General features: G+C 44.8%; 1 protein-coding gene across 4 annotated transcripts in view; it reads right to left on the bottom strand.

Moving 5' to 3' along the window:
- Positions 1 to 19097, bottom strand: part of ADAMTS9 (ADAM metallopeptidase with thrombospondin type 1 motif 9) — a 79019-nt gene that overhangs the window by 22881 nt on the left and 37041 nt on the right. For all 4 annotated transcript variants that reach the window (XM_071439426.1, XM_071439427.1, XM_071439428.1 and 1 more), the window contains 8 exons: positions 18430 to 18594; positions 17157 to 17321; positions 16167 to 16286; positions 14279 to 14383; positions 13966 to 14133; positions 13504 to 13788; positions 12693 to 12854; positions 11929 to 12105 (listed from right to left, as the gene is read on the bottom strand). In XM_071439426.1, the coding sequence (XP_071295527.1) occupies positions 11929 to 12105; positions 12693 to 12854; positions 13504 to 13788; positions 13966 to 14133; positions 14279 to 14383; positions 16167 to 16286; positions 17157 to 17321; positions 18430 to 18594 (1347 nt within the window). The remainder of the gene's footprint in view (positions 1 to 11928; positions 12106 to 12692; positions 12855 to 13503; positions 13789 to 13965; positions 14134 to 14278; positions 14384 to 16166; positions 16287 to 17156; positions 17322 to 18429; positions 18595 to 19097) is intronic.

Raw genomic sequence — 19097 nt, 5'->3', positions numbered from 1 at the left:
TACAAAAGCTTGTGTTTTATCAGTGTAGTCTGACTTTTATTTTTTCCTTCACTAAACAGACTGAAACCAGGACATGTTCATCCTTAAGATTTATGCATTTTGAAAACAACTCAGAAGGTGGCAAGAAGGCAGAGCCTGGAGAATCAAAGCAAAAAGCAAACCAGCAGGTATGTTAGCTGCAAGCTTTGTAGTGAAGCAACTAATTTCAACCTCCCTCTGCAGGTTCACTGAACTTTTTCAAATGTGACCACTTCTGGCATGCAAACCCCAAGCAACTTCACTTTGATTTCAGATTAGTCTCCTCCAAAGATTTAGGAATCAAAGGGGTCTGGAATCACGACACGAATTTAATATGACAGTTTCATGTAGAACAAGCCTCTTACTCAGCATGATGCACCCAGAGACTCAGCTTCCATTTCTTCATTACATGCTACACCATAATACTGGTTTAATCCTTGAGGGCAAACACACTGTTCTAACCATCTCTCCATATAAAATGTTCTGCTTTCTTTTCAGAATGGAGAAAACATGCAGAAATGAGGCTTCAACCTTCATTTTGGAGTCACTCCATCATTATATTTCCCAAGAAATATATTACAGCTTAAGCTCTTCCCAGCCTATAAATACCTTTGAAACCTAAAAAATTTATATAAATAGCAGCTCTGGAAGATCCACTAGAATAGAAATAGGCATATACATTGACACCTGTGAATATTTTATATTACAGCCCTACTTACAGCTCATTCAGCCCACAAAGAATCAGCAAGAGAGCAGTTTCTAAATGGAAAAGTTCAGACCAATGTGGAGAGAAATGGATGCAGCTCCAAAAACCAGATATTGATGGTTGAAAGCTTGTATAAACGATGCCCTGAAAAAGGCTGCTTTCCTGCTGCAAGAGTGTTACAGATTGACAAAAGATCACTGAGGTCCTGTTGATCAACAGCTTTAAGAGCCATAAATGATGCTCCTCTGAGAGGCTGAGCAGGGATAGCTGCCTCTGAATTTTTCTGAGCCCAGATCATGATAGGCCAAAAACCCCAACAAGCAACATCTAACCTTGCACTGAAAAACAGAAGAAATGTTGTCCCCTTGCAATAAAATAAAACTGCCATGAGTTACCCAGATCCATAAACTTCACTTCTTTTCTTTAGCATCAAGAGAAGAAAGATCAAGCTAATGTTATCCCTATTTTTATAAGCCTTCAAATTTCATCAGAAGTTAATTTTTTAATTTTCTCTACTTCTCTTCCCAGGCAATGAAAGTCAGCAGCAAGACAGAAATGTCACATCCTACAAAACCCAGGTCTAAACTTCTAGTATTTTCATCCACTTACTGTCTTTGGACTAAACACCAACACTGATGCTTAAACAAAAATTCAAATGCTCCTTGGTAAACAGTCTTCATGCAGGTTATGCCGCTTTACTGTGACAGCCAAAGTTAAAGAGTAAATTTACAGCATTGATCAGGACTCTCTCATGTCCCACACCCTGAGCTGATACAGCCCAGAGCATCCTTAATTTAAAAAACACATGGGATGCCACTACTTATCCTAAAGTAAGACTAACCACACTGTGCAACAATGCAAGCACCTTTCTGGGGACCTGAAGCTGGTTGATAAATACTTGATCTCACAAACAATTTGGTCCTAGTTATTCCCAAAGTTATTACTCCCCTAGAAAATGCTCAACTTTGGCGTGGAGCCTGATTCTGACATTTATCTCGTGATCCCATGATCAAACAAGTCTGCGTGCAAACCTCGGTGCACTCAGAGGTTGAGGCATAATTTGCTTAATTTTTTTAATACTTAAATGTAATTCCCAAGATGCTGGAATGAATCATCTCTATGTCTGCCTTTAATATAAATCAAATTTAGGCAGCTGTGCATTTTCAGATCTAAACCACCCGTTTGCTTTCATGCACATTTGAGTTATGATCTCATTTGCACTGACAGAAAAGAAAGGTTGAATAATCTAATTTAACCAAGTATCAGAGACTGAAAATTCCTTTGCAAAGAGTCTACTTAATAACTGCCATCTAATTCATCTCAGGTATTCAACTTTTATCTGGCACATAGATTTTAAGCATATGTGAGCCACATGCAAAGCATAATTTAATAGTGGGCTGCATCTCAACACCATGTGAGTCTGGGAAGTTCTACACCCAACTACCACCATCAGCCTCATCATTTATTTTGGACCCTGGATAAACTTTGCATTTCATTAACAGGATTTTTCATGGCTGCAAATGCTGCCTGCTTATGGTACCCACCAATAACAGTACCACAATGAGGTAAGCTTTGACCTTGCCTTCCTCAAAGCATTTGGCAAAATCACTGCCTTCACGTTCCTCTTTTTCTTGAACTTTTTTCCCACACTCCCCATAGAAATTGCTTCCAAGTACTGGGGGCAGATGGTGGCTCTCTGGAATAACAGCCTCACCTTATCCAAGGTTTTCTGAGTCAACAGAGAAGCCCCTACCGGTTTTAAGCACCCCTGGGACAGCCCTGAAGGTGTAGCCAGGTACTGTATGGAATTTTTTCACTAATCAGCTTCCTAGAGTCGAGGATCACATGCACTTGGGCATGCCTGTGGTCACATTGCCTCTGCCTCCACTTAAGTGTGGGAAATGCTGCCTTGAAAGGCTGTTTACAGCCTGTGATTGAGGCACAACAGCAAACAGCACCCCTGGATGAACCTGGGAGGACAGCCAGGCATGGTTCTGGTTTTTTACAGAAACATAACAAATTGTTATGTTTCTGTAAAAAAAACACCAGAAAGTTTGCGGTGCATAAAATAATAGAGAAACAGTATTATGAAAAATCAGCTATAGCCATCACTCTAAAACTCTAGCAAACCTTCCCCTTGTTATTATCTTTATTATCTCCTAAACCCACCAGAGTTGCACCTGGCAATTTACACGGAGAACAATAACAAAAGAACTTTCCTAAGAGCATTAGGATCAAAGCACTTAGCACAGATTTAAGGGCTTTATGTTTATTGCATGATTAGTGTTAACCTGCCAAGAACTGGAGATTGGCATGCTGCTGATATTTTCAAATAAATATACTGCCTAGTTTAAATAAATTCTAGGAAAAAGGTTTAAATAAATGCAGCAGAAATATTTCCATATCAACTGTTTCCATAAAGGTCAGAACACGATGCTAAACATCTGCAATGTCTTGCTCTGCTCTGCTTGTGTTTTTGTTTCCACAAAAAAATTGTTTTCTGTTTCAGAGTTTAGGAGATGATCATTCTGTTTTACCAAGTGTGTGCAAATTTCTTTAAAATAGCCCCTTCTGCATTTCCTGATCTCATCGTTTGGGAGGTGAGGGTACCTCTTGTTCATTAAGACCCCTCTAAAATAGATGGGTTGCTACTTGATGCATAGTGCTGGCATCAGGAAAAAAAAAAAAAACCAAAAGAGAATATGTTCAAAATCTCTTAAAAATCTGTACAAAGTCTCTGGTGAATTTCTGGGAGTGGGGTCAGTCCAGCACCAAGAGGACTCAAGAGCCCTGGGCACAAATGAACAGATCTCAGCAAGAAAAAGGCACCACAGAGCAGTCAAGAAGAAATGGAGTGACTGCTCCTTGTACACTTGGTGCATTGAAGGGGCAGCTCCACAAAGGGCAGAAGGGCACATCCCAAGCAAGAACCTGGGAAAACTCTCCCCCAGAAGTGAAAAGCTGCAGAAAATGCTGTCAGACCACTTTTCAGACCCACCGTGCATCACCCCACAGCGATTTGGGAGGTATTTAAGACAATGAATGCAAGCTGTGGTGATCACCCAGTGAATTCCCAAAGATAGGAATGATAGCTCAGCAAGGGCAGGGCTGGGAAGGATTAGACTGAAAATGGCTTTATCAGATTCTGCCAGGAGCAACTTTTTGGAGGAAATTAAAATCAATCCTTGTAGATTTAGACTGCCCCACATTAAGGATTTTATGGAAAGTCAGCAGCTGTAAGTAAGCCCTGGTTCATCCTTTCCAACAATCTGAGACAAAACGTGTTGGATGAAATAAAGCAAAAAAGCAACAGAGCCCTCCAATGCTTTACATCTATTTTCCAAGAGGGCTGTGCTCCTGGATGCCAGCAAACTTCTCCAGCTACAAGCAAACCCAACAATGTACCCTCATAGCTACTTTTCAGCAGCCTATTAGTCTGTGTCACCTTTTACTGCCACTAACACTGCTGCTCTCAGATACTGAAACCATATCCCAGTGACTTCTGTACCTCTGAAGTCCCTGAGCACAGAGGACATCAACAGACACATCACCAAGGAAAGCCTGGATCCTTCCTCACCAGCTGAACCTTTACCAGGAATCTTAAAATGTTGGAACCTTTTTGTGCTGTTCAGCAACAGGGGCTCTGTGGCTTCCAAACCAAACCAGCTTCACAACAGCAAGGTATTTCAGCAGGTAATTCCCTTGGCTTCAGTGGGACAGGCTGAAAGCAAGGCTGCAGCACTTTAGGAGATGTTTAGGAAATGTTTAATGCTGCTCTGAAGCCCTGTTTCTCCCACCAATGTGTTTTATCAAGGTCTTGTGCCCATCTGCGTTGGCATGGTGAGAAATCCCTAAAGTTGGGTGGGGATGCAAGCAGGGCAGGAGTCACCCAGCTTGGCCTTCCTTTCCTCACAAACCAAGGAGCCATGACTTAAGACATGGGTGCTGAGTGTGTATGGTCATGGTGATTTTAGCTGGTGCATGGCCAAAAAGTACCTGTGCTTCTTGTACATTTAAAAGGAAGAGGGGTCTCTACATTTAAGGGAGGGGAAATGGACCAGAGACCTGAACAAAACACATCAAAGCACTGCACTGCAGTTCTGAAAGAGGCTTTAGAAATGTTTCATCCAGATTGATTCCTCAGAGAAATGGGGTGATTGAAAAACAAGGCACAAACATTAGGGATTTTGGAATGTATAGCCTGAATGTGTTTGTGAGCACTGTGCAGAGCCCCTGAGGAAGTGTTCTGAGGAGCCCCCTTAGAGCTGGAGCACAGCCCCCAGCCTGAACAGGTTTTGCCCCAGTATTCCCAAGGAGCCCTCATTGTCCTGGGCATGGGCAAGAGGGAACTTCCCTGCTGGCCTGTCCTGTCTCTGCAGTGCCCACAGGGTCTCCATCCTCCAGAGGCTCTGGTCTTGGCTTGGAGCAGAGGCACAGACCTTCCCAAGTCATTACTGCAAAAGGGAGCAATCTTCTAAAAAAATCACTAAATCTTCACCTTCCTGCCACCAAACTCAGCTGCAGGCACTGGTGAGTGGCCTCAGATGATGTCTTATAATACATTAAAACAAACAAACAAACAAAAAAAAAAAAAAACCAGAGAAAAAGAGGAAAATTTATCAGAGAACAGGGTCCAATTTAATGTGCTGCTGCAGGGGAAGAAAGAGCTGGTGTGTCTGGAACCCACTGCTCCAGCACAAATTGCCCAGAGGAAAGGATGCTCTTGGGTTCTTTAACTCCTGCAACATTGAAGGCCTGAGTGCCAAAGTCAATACAATAACTTCCCCAAGCTGGTAAACCCCACAAGATATATGACAGAAAGAGGTAACTGCAGCAGGAGAAGCCATGCATCTCCTCTTCTGCAGCATCCACCCAGTAAACAGCACCTTCTCCCCCTCTTTTCTCTGCCCTATTACACCACAAAAGATTTCACCAGGCACAGAAATTAGCAGGGCTGTGGGCACACAAAGCTCTCCTAAAAGCTGTGTCCCTGTTCTGCTCCACACTATTTACCTTGAACAACAAACAAAAGCCCCACAGAGCCACTGCAGGTCTCTCCAGGGAGGAAGGCAGAGGATGGCATTTCCTCAAACTGGGAGGAGATGTGTGAGCTACCTAAGGACACCAAAACAGTGGGATGTGGAAGGTGCTGATGAAGCCTATTTTCCATGCTGTGGCACTTCTAGGAGAGTAGCAATTGAAGCAGCAAGGTGCCTCAGCTAACTGATACTTCATATTTCTAGGGAACAGTGGTACTACAATGCCATTTAGATATTCTGTTCCAGAATAGGATTTTTCTGTGTTGGATGGAGTAAAACACAAAGTAAAGAGCTCTCCAAGAAATGTCAGCCCTGTTTCATAGGTGTGCATCACACTGGGAGGTTGTAGGAGCACTGGGCTGCTGCTTGCTCCCCCATTTTATAAAGAATAATCTTGGTTTAATGCACTAGGGATAAATATTGTCAACCTGTACATGGTCTTGGGCATCAGACAGATTTTCATCCATGCTGCTGGCTCACTCACTTCCCCTGTGAGCTAGTAAAATTAAAATATGAACAGAGCTTTAAATGTCTTTGGAACAGGACTAACTACACAATTTTTTTCTTAATAACTGCACAAATCAGTCACTGGGAAAGTTAGAAGCACAGTAAATCTCTTTGTGCTTCATGTCCCTCATTGTTATACATCCTTGTTTCTAAATCCCCAGGATCTGAGCAACAGCAATGATTGCAGTATGGGGTATCCAGTGTGACTCTGGAAAATGGGCAAAACTGCAGGCAGACTCCCAAAAGCCAGCTCAGGGATCTGCCTGGAGATGCTGCATTTCACAGCTCATCCCTGAAAGTGTGTAACTGCTTCAATGAGTCCCTTGCAGTCCAATGAATTCCTGTACTCAGAGCCAGTGCTTTGGGAGACAAATATTCCCAGCAACTGCCCTTTTTTATTGCTTTATTTCTCCTGTGAGGGCCTATGCAGATGTGCAGGAGATCTGCAGCCAGGGATGGGCCACCATAACACAAGGCCTGAAGCCAGCCATCACTGAACAGCAGCCTCACCACTTCTTGGTTGAGTTTAGGCCTAGAAAATGACTATTTCATTGAGAAAATGTGTAAGGGAGGAGGTGTAAAAAGGCAACCACAGAGGCATGCCAAATGCAGCCAAACAACCACTGCACTATGGGAAGAAAGAGACTGCTCTGAGTGGGAAAGTGCTCTGAGGAACTTGGGGAGAAAATGCACTGTCTGGGGGCAAAGGGGTGAGAAGATTTTAAAGATACCTGAAAATAACCTTTGTGAGCCTAACCACTGGTCCAGCTCCTGTCTGTGCTGGCAGTGGCAACAGGAGAGGTTGTTAAAGGACAGCAATGGGACCCTCTGCAGCTCCTTTCCCTGGTCCTTCCCCTGCATTTATTCACTGGATTAAGGAGGTCAGAAGGGACATTGCTGACCAGTCCTTTTACTTCTCTATCACACTAAAAGCTCATGATGGGGGTAAAGACCAATGGGGGTTTGCAAGGGGGAGAGTGAATTGTAACAGCTGAGATTTGAGTTGCAGGAAATCAGCCCTGTGAGGAGTTGATCCAGGAATCACAGAGGTGCTGGCTCAGTGTTAAACACACAGTGCCCCAGGGTGGTCCCTCACCTGCAGGGTGTAGCTGATGGGCTGCCATGGTTGTTTTCCTGCTAATGGAGCATCAACACCAGCAAAGAGGAGGCAGAGAACTGATTACAAAAGTATACTGCTATAGTTCTCTCCTTTTTTAAGTAGAAACAGAACAATGAAAGATAGTGATAATAGGCAAAAAATAAAAATGGAGAACAAAAATTGGAGATTTTAGGGTAAAAAGAGATGAAAAAAATGATGGGACTCTACTTGGCAGCTGGGTACCACTGGCTTTGCCCACCTGTGATTGCCCTGGAGCCACCAGCTGTGAGCACTGAGGTGAGGAGAGAGATGCATGAGCATCCATCACCACTGCCTCAGAGGAGCAACAGGCTGAGACTCTTCAAACAAAACCCCAAGAGCAGCTCAGCAATGCTGCTGTCACAGCAAATTCATTTTCTGCAGAGGAGAAGAAGGGAACAGCAGAGTTATATACACTTGCAACCAAATCTGTCCCTGGCTATCACTTCTGCCTTAGCAAGACCTGACATCCTGCCTGCTATGAACATTATCAGAACAATGACACAGAGAATATTGCTGTTGAGCAGCCTATTTTCAGCCAGCTGCACGGGGAAGGCATTTTGCAAACAACATGTTGGGGCTTTGACAGAATTAAGAACAAGTAACCCAAAGTTTCCACTGACACAAACTTTAAGATTAAAATTCCAGAGTGCCAGCTGCCTGACACAGATGTTGGCCAGGCAGTTCTTCCACTTCCCACCCAGTTCAGAGCTCCTTTGCTGCTCTATCCCTGTGTGCAGCAGAGAGCCCTGCAAAGCCATCAATGCCACCAGCTTCCTGCCAAGGGAAACCAATGCTGTCCTAGCCCAAACCTGAACTCATATCCACAATAAGAGAGTTTGGAACTTAGTTGGTTAATGTTCTAATTACTTGACAGTAAGCTTCTGATTCTTCATTAGAGCAAAAAAAGCCCTCAAAGACTCTGATTCCAGCACTTCTGCCTACAGGATACAGAGCTGGGAAGCACTGAGAGCTGCACAACCACTGCACCAGCAGCTTGAACTTCAGATACCCAAGACTGACAAGTACCTGACAAGGCAGACTACTTTTAAAATTATAATACTTTTTTGGAAAAAACCCAAACAAACCCCAAATAAATCTAAACTTCACGCACCCATTTTCCAGAGTTTAAAGTCAAATGATCACTGCCCTGTGCAGTGAAGCCCAAATGACTCACCCAACTGAAGCAGGGTGCTGTAGATAGAATTGTTTTACCTTATCTGTGACCATTTCCTGACTCGGAAAGAATGAGAAGCCCACAACAAGTTAATTCAGCATTGTTCCTAAATTGTATCAAGATACAATTGGATATTAAGGCAAACTCAAAATATCAGAAATTATTGCATGGAGCAAGTCTGCTCCAAGACAGGTGCTTTAAGGGAGGTTATGCATATATTTTATATATGTGGTATAAATATGGGTATATTTATTAAAACCAAACCTTGGGTTTTAAGTGAAGCAATGGATAATTCTCATTGTGAACACCTCCCTCATTCTGGAGAACATGGCAAGATTTCCTCTCGGGATTCGAGAGTGTGCATGGAGATCTGCATTCACACCATAAAGCATTCAGAGGAGAAAAAACACTCTCTGTATTCTGTGGTGACAGTCAGTGCATGTTTTCTAAAGCATGGTTTTAATAAAAAGGTCAGGTCTATCACACGGTGTACAATTCTGCAATGGGTAAATACATCTTCTTAAATAAGCAAGGGAATAAAAGTGTCACCTCCTCTTAGTCCTCTTTGAACATACATTAAAATGACAAGACATCTCACCAGTCTCTTGTTGTAAAATTATCATTTACACATACAATCTCTTTTTCCATTTAATTATCTCTTCCAAACCTGGATTTAACCAGCCAGATAAAGATCACTTGTTTACTGTATAAAATCCCAGTGGAATTTTGCCCAAGGACTGCAGGTTGGGTGCTTCAGACTCTCTGCTTTAATTTGTAAGTATTTTATAGTACTAATTTCACTGAAACTTGAGTAATGTTAAGCCAGTCAGATGATTGCAAGAAATTAGTTATCCAAACTGTAATTCATACACCTTTAACTGTGTTTGTTTAATCATTGAGAATGACAATTTCTGTTGGAGAACAAAGCAAGTCAAAGAAAAGCCAGATAAAAGATGGAACATTGCAGAACCGTTTCAGAAAATTTAGCAAAAGTTACCAAAACTAAATATATGATCTGAATTTAGCAAAAGACTCAAGAAATCATTATACAAATTCATTTATGATTACATTCTACTTGTCTTTAATTTTCACTGTTCAACATTAACATTAAACATTGTAAATGTATGCAATATTTATATAAAATTAAATAACAGTATTGGAAAAATAAATACACTTTTACATAAATACATAAATCCATACTGCTGAAAAGTTTCAGCTAATACTATACTCTTGTTTCAAAAGTGACCAAAAAAATATGGTAGTGACACTCCATCCCAACAGATGAAGTATGTACAGCTACAGAATGATGTTTGCAACCGATGACAGAGCTAAAGCAAATCCAGGTGACACCACACTACAGGAGGAAAATTTGGCCGTTACTACCTACAGTAGTAGCACGAGGTAGACATACACGTGGAGTGTTCTGCTGGAGGGACACGAAGCCCTGGGGACCCCACAGATACTTCTCAGTCTTCAGACAGCTCTGGGTCCCCTATGTCAGAGCCCAAGGACACCTCGGTAAATGTGACTGAAGAACCAAATCAGTTCATGGCAATGAATGGGCTCAGTCCTGCAGCCCCTTCCCCAGGGCTGTGGCCCTGCACCAGCTGGGAGGAGACACTGCAGGCAGGACAGGGTGTCCCTGCCCTTCACCTGTCCCACCTGCTCCCAGGAGAGCAAGGACAACCCACTGAGACTAATACAACAGAATGGAGCCAAGGGAACTTTTCCTGGGTGAAAAAAAACCCACCAGACTAGAGGACTGCACCCTGTGTTTCCAACACTGAGAAGCAGGTGCAGCCCTGGAGCCTGCTCCTCAACAGCCACGAAGAATGAAACACGACTCTGTCCACACCTTTGGCTCTTGAAAATGGTCCAGCACAGGTAAAACAAAGTTGGAGGCACCTCCCAGCTGGCAAATCCTGTGGGGCAGCCAGCACATGCATCGCTACCTCTGCTTACCTCACCTTGCTCTTCCTTAGCACCAGGAAGGTTGATGGACAAGGGGTACATTAGCACCTCAAATGAAATATTTCATAGCACTGTGTCTTGTACTGGTGAAGCACCGGATACACACCAGTTCAGCAGTTCTATGGCTATTGCAGAGCTCACTGAGGTATGATAAAAATATTGAAGAGTGTTACTGAAGGCATCCGTGTTACTGAAAGCACCCACAGAAGGAGAGCAGGTTTTGGCAAGATGACTTTCCAAACTATGACAATTGAGGAAGTCCAATCCCTTAAAAAACAGGCCTCTTTTTTCTTTTCCTATAAAGTGCTTTTGAATCAGATTTTTAAAAAAGTTGTCTTCGAATGCTTTTATAACAAAATACACAACGAAGGTTTACATCTGTTTGAAAGCCACTCCAAAATGGACAGGTCTGTGGTTTTCCAGGGCTCCAGAAGCACCTCAGGTGGCACTTGCTTTGGTGCAGGTTCACAGAAAAGGTTGTTGCTCTGGCCAGGGACAATTGCAAAGGTGTGGCACCTGAAATAGCACCCCAACCCTGTGGTTCAGGGCTGCTCTGCCCTCACAAGAGCATCTCTGTAGCAGACTCCTCCAGCAGCAAAGGAGCAAAGTAAGACACCTCTGCTCCAAATACTATTTTGCTATTGGGAAATTGCCAGGGTTTTAAGCCTTCCAACACCTGGCTGATCATTTGCTGGATTAGTGATAAAGCAGCAGCTGGAGATCAAGCTAGACAATCACTCTCCAGAACCAGAGAGATGCATGAGAATAGCTTACAGGTGCCTTTGCACTGTACATCACAGTCTTATTATATACACAGGAACAGAAATAGAGCACAGGTGTGAATGCACACATGTTTCTATGTAGGTCTGTGTGTGGGCATGTGCCCACATGCACACACATCTATACACACTTATACATGCCTGGGAATTGATGCCATTTAGCACATTCTCCCCACTTCTCTTGCCTTTGGCAGAGAACACACCACTGCTAAACCAGTAGGTGCCCAGTGCAGTACTACCATTAAAGAGCAGAACAATTTAACTTCAATGGAAATGTACTGCTTAAATTCCAGGTTTAAATCCATATGCAAAAACTTAGCCAGAACCAAGATTCATAATGCACAGCACTTGCAAAGTGTAATAAAATGGACAAAGGTTGCTACTTAGCAGAAAGTGCCTTTTAAATTAAAGGACCAGAGCTCCCCTAATATAAGCCCTTCCTGAACAGGTGTTATTCTGAATACATAGTAAATAATCCTCTGTAAGTGCAGTTTTAAGACATGAAGCATTAGCACCTTGGTTTGAAGCAAATTAAATGTTGTTAGGGGATATCTACAAAATAGTTCATAAAGAGAAAGAGTTTATGGTCGTACCGAGCTCCAAGGACCAGCACTCCAGGCAGCATCTCTAGGACAGTCCTGCACATTGCACTGCTCTCTGTCTGGTGGCTTGTCAAGGATTTCACAGCTCAGATCCGTAAACCTTTCTCCATTAGGGCGCTGGCACACCACCAGCCGTGTCCTTGTCCCTCCTCCACATGGCTTTGTGCACTGCAAGTCAGCAGAGGACAGAGCAATCACCATTGGGACAGCAAAAACACTGTTCCCCTGCTGCCCAAAGCACTAGCACCTCAAAAAACCAATGGTAATTTCTGCTCCAAACTAACCCCCTCCAGCCAAATCCCTCTCGTTAGCCTCAGATGGACCTTCAGCTGCCTCAGCTTCTCTCCCCCTAAAGCTGTTCATGCTGTTCCACCATGATATTGCCCAACTCAATGTGATAATGGAGGTTTACATCTCCAATTGTGCATCTCAGATTAATTTTCAAAAGGAAGCAGTGCTTTTATTAAAAAAAAAAAAAACACCTTCAGTTAAACTTGGCTTCTCTTAAAAAAAAAAAATCTTCATTTTTGTAAAACTTACTCTTGTGCTTGGGAAGAAAGTTTTCCCATGACAAATGGAAATGAAAACACCACCCAACAATTGCTTGGGTTTAACTCATTTATCAGAGGCTGCCCTGCAAGTTCCAATCCTTCTAATAAATGTCACCAAAATACCCCTCTCTTCTCCCATTTTTCTGCCACCTGCTAATGAAAGTCTTGCCCTGGGCAGGAAGCCCAGATGGATGGTGCACTCACCTCTCCCCAGTTGCCATAGGCCCATTGAGGGCAGGGGCCAGACTCGCAGGATCTCTGCTCCATGGGTTTGCTCTTCTCATCGCAGTTATTTGCAGTGTATCCGTTTTCATCCTGGCACACCACGACCCGCCGCTGGAACCCCCCTGCACATGTACTAGAGCACTGGAAGACACAATTGCCCAGAGCTTCGTTAAGTCCAGGAACAGGCTTGCATTTCCAGCTCCTTCCCAGTGCCTTGCACCGTGGGAATGCACTGCTAGAAGTTTAATTCAGCTAACAGGCATTATTAAACTTCAAAACCCAGCTATTGCTAATAGCAGTGCAATGACTTAGGTGCTGACTAAGCAAAGAAAGTAAACGCCAGCCTAGTTTTAAGCAGGTGAGTAATCCCTGCTGCAGTGTCTGACATCCCATTTGTGCTTAATTCCCTTCAGAGACTTCCATGATAAAGCATTGCATACTGTTTGCAGAGAGAGGAGCTGGCATCGAGGCTCTGCTGTGCTTTGGCAACAACCCTGCACAGCTGTAAATGCCCCAGGAGACAGCCAAGAAGCAGAGGCCAGCCTTTGCCTCATGGAAAATGATGCTGTCAGCTTTCTGCCTAGACTGCCTTGGAGATATGAGGTATGAGAGGCTGACAAGTGATGCCTGAGCCCTTCTGCAACACTTGCTTGTGTGAGCAGAGAGCAGACAGTGGGGAGACAGGTCCCTCTCTCTTTCCTCTTTGTGCTGACTTTAAGAAAATACAGATTAGCTTGGTAAAGAAACAAAACCCAACAAAACCCAGGAATAAGAGAATCAGGACACTTACAGCACCCCAGGGGCCAATCCTCCACTGATTGCCTCCTGGTATATGTGCACGGTTTCGGTTCGGGCTGCCCCCAGGGTGCGGTTTGAGGCGATGGTCTGAATAGAGGAAAGGAGGGATGGGCCTGCCGTAGTCATGGCTGTTTGGATGACAAGGAGACATGGAGCACTCTTGCTCGGTGGCAGGGAGGTCCTCTGGGTCACACTCGCTCCTCTCCACCAGCTGGTCACTGTAATTGACGCAGATCACTTGTCGCGTTGCCTTACCTTGACCACAGGTCACCGAGCACTGCGTTACAGTGGGAAAAGGAGACATGGTCACATTTCCACTTTAGAAAACCAGCTCTTGCTAATAATGAACAGCAGAAAACCCAAATAACCTCACTTATAAAAGGGCAAGTGCGACAGATTAATGAAGCACATTAGCAGCAATGAGGTCTCTTGCAAGAGACAGCGTGATGCTTACAGAGCTCCACTCCAAGGCCTTCCACTGCCCACATGGAGTCACGGTGCACATTTCTGTGGCTGATGGCTTTGGAAGGTGGAAACAAGCTGACTCATCAGCCACGGAGCCCTGGTCATCCCGGCAGCTGACGTATCTCATCCGGGTTCCCTTCCCACATGTTGCAGAGCACTAGGGAAGAGCAAAGAGCACTCCACTAGGAAGTTGCCTGACATACATTGCAAGGACTTTGTAATGAAAAGTTGGGCATATGCACTTAAAAGTATCACACTGTCTACTGTAAAATAATCCTGAAAGTATTAGGATGTGTGCTTACCGGTGTCCAGGATCCAAATCTCCACTGTGTCCTGTGAATGCCTGATAGGGCTCTCTTGGCTTCCGGGCTATTTGGATGGGAAGGACATACAGCTATTTCACAGTCCTGTACAGGAAATACATGGGGGAAAAGCAGGATATAAAGAATTTGCAGATGTTTTAATGAAACCACCTCCTCTTCAATGTAATTATGAAGAACACGCAACATCTTGAAACTCTGTGACCTGCACGCGTTGTGCAGGCAGCTTCCCCCCTGCATCCCCTTGGTGAATCAGCAAAACTCAGCATCATTTCCTGGGGCCTTCATATGGAGTACCCTATGTGGACTTTTGACTTGCTAGGAACTCTACAATAGGGATCCCCAGAACCATGTGCCATCTCCATGCATTAAAACCAGATGTTTTTGAGGCAGAAGATGAAAGTTCATTAAACTTTCTGGCATGAACAAACATCTGCAAAACAGCAACTTTATCTCCCTTCAAAGCTCCCTTCCTTCAGTGTGAGACCTGCAGCCCACACAATAAAGGTTATGCTGCTGATTGCAGCCCTTTGATTCCCTGCAGCCCACCAGACCACCTATATCCATGTGCTGATCTCCACCACACACCAAGCAATGTGAGGTTTTGGGGACAGATTTGTCATTCTGCTCAGTCTTTGTACAATGCCTCACAGGAGGGCTCTGGTCCTGTCTGGACCTCCCAGGAGGTCTGGTGCCAGAAACTATGAACATCCATGACTTTACTCCATTGAGCAGTCCTTGCCAAAAAGGAAATTAAGAGTGATTGTCCCTATGAGGGGGAGAGCAGCTTCCGACAAATGGCAAACCCGATTTCTGTTTTGCTGTGATTTCGCTTATGCTGGAGGCATGCATGCCAAATGATGGCTGATGACAGGTGGGTTTGCTACCCCTTTACTGCAGTGCAACTGGTCTCCATACATGAGAAAAACAGCTCTTTCCCAAATGTTGTGGCCTTGGTTAAACTCTGAGTTCATGCAAGACTGAAGCTGCACAGGGCATGAGCACTATAACTCTCCTAGATGGTAATGTTCTGTTTTATCCAGCTCCTCCAGACACCCTGGACATATCCTCTGCTTGAAATGGGAATTTTCACATTTGCTTCCAAGTACACAGCATGGAAAGCCTCTTCAGCAAATTTGCAAAAGGTGTGCAACATTTCTCAATTTATCTGGCCAGGGAGGACATGTCTGGAAGTACAGCTGTCACAAACATTACATTGTCACATGCAGCAGACAAGAAATGGCCTCTCACCATCATTTGTGGTGAGGGGCAACAGCAACAGTCCTGCAGCCACATGAGCCCAGACTGCAGCCAGGCATCCCTGACTAAATGCAAGCCAAAGGAGGTGTCTGCTGTGTCAAAACCTGAACCTCTGAGGCCAGTAATTATGTCTCAACCTTGAGGTCTCTTGTTGTTATTCTTGCTTCACCCACTGCAGATTCTTCAGCTCATGAGCTCTTAAGACTCCAGCTTTAGTGCTGCATCTGAACACACCCTCACATCCCATGGCATGACTAGAGCTCCATGGATATAAACCATAAGCAAAGGTAATTCATCTTCACCCAAAAAGTCCTGATACCCTCATACATTGTTGCTTTTCTGGCAATCTGGTGCTTCAGTAAGGTGAACCACGTGGAGAGGATCTGGAATCTGGATGGGAACTCCCTGAACACAGTTTATCTATCCCATTTCTACCAAAGCAGGGTGCTGTGCTGCATCTTTCCAACAACCATGAGCAGCCCAAGGTACTGCTCTGCAGGGCTGGCATTCAGGGCAAAGCTTTGCTGCAGCAAGATGTCCCCTGAACCTGTAGCCTGGAAGCCTCTATACACACACTGGGAAGAGATGGAGACAAGAGAGCAGAATTTACCTGGGTATCTGTCGGCCTGGTTGCAGCATTACACTCATTATCATCCACCACTGACATGTAAGTGCCCACAACACACTTCACTGCTCTCATCTGGTAGCCTTGGCCACAAGTCACAGTGCACTGGGAGAAGACAGATGGGAGAAGAGAGCACTGGGTCTGAGTAGGTGCCTTGGTTAGAAAGTATTAATTAGCCCAGTCTTTGTTTAGGCACGTAGCAAGAGCAGCAAAAATGAAAGACAGTTTCCCTTCTGGTTTCTCTACACTTCATGCATTTCAGCTTTAAATTAGGTCAAAGTTTTAACTCGCTGCAGCCACCAGTGCCTTGCACGCTTCACTTGCTTCTTTGGGAAGGAAGGTGGAACACTGAAATGATTTACTTTGCTGCACACATTAGAATCAGAGTCTGGTAGAACCTGTATGATATCCTTCTTAAAAACTGGTTGTTCAGCCCCATGGTAGCACGAGCAGCTAATGAATAATTTTACTGATGGGAAATATGTCTGACTGGGACAACTGGTCTGGGTTTACTGCTGTTGTTTAAGTCAGGAGCTAACAGCTTTGTGAAAAAGCAGATGCCAGAACACTCTGGGAGGAAGGAGTAACTTGTATTTTAACAGAAAAAAACCCCTCACTAACCCAGAAACTGGAAAACATTAAAAGCAACAAAAGTTATTCAACGTGAGCAGCTTTTCTGTGAAAATTAGGGCATGTATTTATGTGCCTAAATATGGATTTAGGAGCGTAACCTTGGAAACCCCTTTTTTTGAAAATCATAGCCAATTCAGTATGACAGAGATTAAATTTAGCACAAAGGGCAGGTACTGTTATTGCTGCCTATCCGCTGAACCCAAGCAAACAGAGGGCTGCTTTGGTGTGCAAATCAATTAACACAGTTATGCTGCTGAATCTGGATGAAAGGGCAGCACCCAGCCCCAGAGTCACCCTTATCCAGGTCCCCTGAGGCAGGAGCCCTGTGGGGCTGTGTGGTACCTGTCCCCACGGCCCCACTTGCCACGAGGCACACTCCTGCTGCTGGCACATCTGCACCGACTCCGGCTTCGTCTTGGGGTCGCAAAACCTGTCGTTCAATCGATCTTCTCCAAACTGGCACCATGTCTGGCGGTGCTTGTGCCCTTTTCCACAGGTGACCAAGCACTGTGAGGAGAAAAGTTCAAGCTCAGGTGGTGCTGGGGATGCACTTCCAGCTCAGCACCTGCCCTGGCACTGGAAAATAAACCTGGAGATCTACTGCAATCACTGGTTAAAAAAATCCTGGTGCTGAAGTGCAGCTCTTTAGCTAACATGTCCTGGAAGACAGGGGAGTGTCTTGTCAACAAGAAGATTGCTCTCAGGAGGTGGTCTAGAGGAGGGGCTGGATCATGGAGACCACAGCTGGGCTAGAATTCTTCAGCATGGGCAAAGTGAGGCCACAAAAGCTCTTGAATTCCAGTAGCTGTGAGACACAGGGCAAAGGCACAGCACTGCCCTGTGGGGTTTTAGCTGTGCACAACAGGGTGTTTCTAAAACACTTGTTCTTTCTGAGTGTGCATTTTAAGGGTCTTGGCTTCTGCAGGCTGTGAGCACTTCTTCCACTGCCCTGGTGTGGCTTGGACTGCCACCAGCTCGAATCAGAAGACACATTTGGTAGAAAACAATCCCTGTTCCCATTTAATTGCTTTCATTATGCCCTAAAAGAACATGATTCACAGAAACAAGAGAAATTTGGCCACAATGATGATGAGCACCCTTTGAAGATTGTTCTCCAGGACCCCCAGTCCTGCTGCAGAGACAAACCTATCAAGATTGTTTTGTTGCATTGCAGAAAACACCAGCAGCAGTGGAAGCAGTAATAAACAGCAGAGGCTGAGCAAAACATCAGCAGGGTGCAATCCTGCCCTCCAGTGACAGCCAGAGCTGCCAGGGCTCTTGAGGACAATCTCAAGGGAAAATGAGGGCAGAAGGTATTTTTCTTCCCAAATGCACGGCAGAACTACAAAAAACTGTGGAGAAATTACTGCAGGATTGCAGAGACATTAACCCCCAGTGGCTTTGCAGGGAGGAAAGTGGCCACTTGACCAGTGGTAACAAGGCCAATGACTTTGCTGCCTGTCTGAAGCCTCCCTGTGCACAGGCTTGCCACCTTCTGCAGGAGGCACAAACAAATCACGACAGACAAGCAGGGATGGAGACACTTCTTTGCAGACAGCAGCCCCTCAGGGTGGAGGACCAGGAGGGTGAGCCCAGCCTGGTGACCAGCACCCACCTCAGACCAGTCGCCAGTTTTCCACTGTGGGCACGAGAAGTCGCTGCATCTCTGCACTGTCAGCTTCTCCTGCTGGCTGCACTTGCTGTCGTCCAGCACATCATTGTAGGTGTTCACGCACATGGCTCGCCGCCGCCGCGTGCCCCCGCCGCAGCTCTTGGAGCACTGCGAGGGACACACACCCAGTCAGCATTTCCTGCCACTCTACTGCTATTGCCTCCTCCCTCACTGTGGAGTGACTTCCGGGAAACCTCCAGAGCAACAATTTATACTTTGAGTAACAGGCTTTTACTTTATGTATTCCTTTAAAAACCTAATCTTGCCAGGCTTAATAAAATGTCGTGGCAATGTGTTTCTCAAATTCATCTCAGAATATAACCCCATTATTATTTTTACAAGTGTTGCCTTTCAGTTCTCCTAAATGGCTGCTGCTTGTTCTCATTTTAAGAGAGATTAACTTTCTCTGACCAGCCAGCCCCCCTTCACTGTGCCCTCCCTGGAAAACCCGAGGCTCGTCAATCTCTTGGCGCCTGCAGGAATATTCTTGTTCATGCAAAAGCTAAGATGTGTAAAGGAAACAAATTTCAGAAGTCCTCTGATGACAGTAACATGTCCTCCCCAGCTCCTGGCAGTGGTAACAGCTTTGATGTCAGCTAGCAGAGCTTCAT

The sequence above is a fragment of the Agelaius tricolor genome, unplaced genomic scaffold (assembly GCF_023055355.1).
Source record: "Agelaius tricolor isolate 1412-34295 unplaced genomic scaffold, bAgeTri1.0.p SCAF_14, whole genome shotgun sequence".
NCBI classification, from domain to species: Eukaryota; Metazoa; Chordata; class Aves; order Passeriformes; family Icteridae; genus Agelaius; species Agelaius tricolor.
The sequence above is the reverse complement of the archived record's forward strand: the minus strand, read 5'-3'. Positions and strand labels throughout refer to the sequence as shown.